At 38.0% G+C, this 1,369-nt stretch overlaps 1 protein-coding gene across 1 annotated transcript in view; it reads right to left on the bottom strand.

The window, feature by feature from the left end:
- NEK1 (NIMA related kinase 1) overlaps positions 1–1,369 on the bottom strand; it is a 103,478-nt gene that overhangs the window by 91,038 nt on the left and 11,071 nt on the right. Inside the window, exon 4 of the mRNA XM_003792844.3 lies at positions 241–324. Within this exon, the coding sequence (XP_003792892.2) occupies positions 241–324 (84 nt within the window). The remainder of the gene's footprint in view (positions 1–240; positions 325–1,369) is intronic.

Raw genomic sequence — 1,369 nt, 5'->3', positions numbered from 1 at the left:
ACTCTACCCAGGGCGACAACTTGAGGCTGTCTCAAAAAAAAAAAAAAACCAAAACAGAATATGGGAAGTAAGCAGAAGATCTGACATAGGATGCAGATGAAGAGAATTTCTAGAATAAGTGCAAAGGAAGAAGACACATACTCTGACACAAATTGAATCAGGTTCAAATTTTGTGACCCAAGACAATGATGGCTCCATTTCCTTATCTATTTAGAAGTCATTGGCGACAGAATAACATACCTGTGATTTAATATCTCGATGAAGAATTTTTCTATCATGAACATGTTTCAGGGCCAAACATATCTGTACAAACCAGTCTAAAATCTAGAAAGAAAAATCAGATCTATCATTTCTTTTAAAATTTGCATTTGACAGTAGTCTTTCCTTGACCATTAAAAGAATTCAGGAAAATTTGGAGTTGAAAGGAACTAAATTCTTAAACATTTCTAGGTTATAATTTCTTCCTTTACATTTTTGTAGGCACTAACATCAAGTAGATATTTAAGCCAGCAGAAAGACACAAAATATATACAGGGAACATACAAAATTTAAAATGCAAGAGACTGCTACTGAGTCACCACTTATAAACCAATACAAATGTACAAAGAAACTTCAAGAGTGAAAAATGGAAATAATTTATATTTTATAATAGTATGATGCTGGGAGATTCTTTTTTTGGGGGGGGGTGGACAGAGTCACTTTGTCATCCTTGGTAGAGTGCCATGGCATCATAGCTCATAGCAACCTCCAAGTCTTGGGCTCAAGTGATTTTCTTGCCTCAACCTCCCAAGTAGCTGGGACTACAGGCACCTGCCACAATGCCCGGCTTATTTTTTTAGAAACATGGTCTCGCTCATGCTCAGGCTGGTCTCTAACCTTTGAGCTCAGGGCAATCCACCCACCTCAATCTCCCAGAGTGCTAGGATTACAAACATGAGCCACGGAGCCCAGCCAAGATACTTTGGTGTTTTTTTTTGAAGTTTTTGGCCAGGGCTGGGTTTGAACCCACCACCTCTGGCATATGGGGTTGGTTCTCTACTCCTTTGAGGCACAGGCACTGCCCAAGATTCTTTGTTTTTAAACATATCTTACTTTAGTAATGCTTTCTTTAAATATAAATAAAAATTACTAAAGGAAAAAATCTCTACATTCACTCCATAAACACTTTTTAATTCTCAACTTTTAGTAGATTGTTTTGTAGACTTAAAATGATACTTGATTCTTACTGATCTACTTAGAATTCAGAAACAAGGCTCGGCGCCTATGGCTCAAGTGGCTAAGGTGCCAGCCACATACACCTAAGGTGGTGGGTTTGAATCCAGCCTGGGCCTGCCAAACAACAATAATGGCTGCAACCAAAAAAAAAAAA

Source organism: Otolemur garnettii, unplaced genomic scaffold, assembly GCF_000181295.1.
Source record: "Otolemur garnettii isolate 467f Iridium unplaced genomic scaffold, OtoGar3 scaffold00061, whole genome shotgun sequence".
Lineage (NCBI taxonomy): Eukaryota > Metazoa > Chordata > Mammalia > Primates > Galagidae > Otolemur > Otolemur garnettii.
Note: the sequence above shows the minus strand (reverse complement) of the source record. Positions and strands in the feature narration are given on the sequence as shown.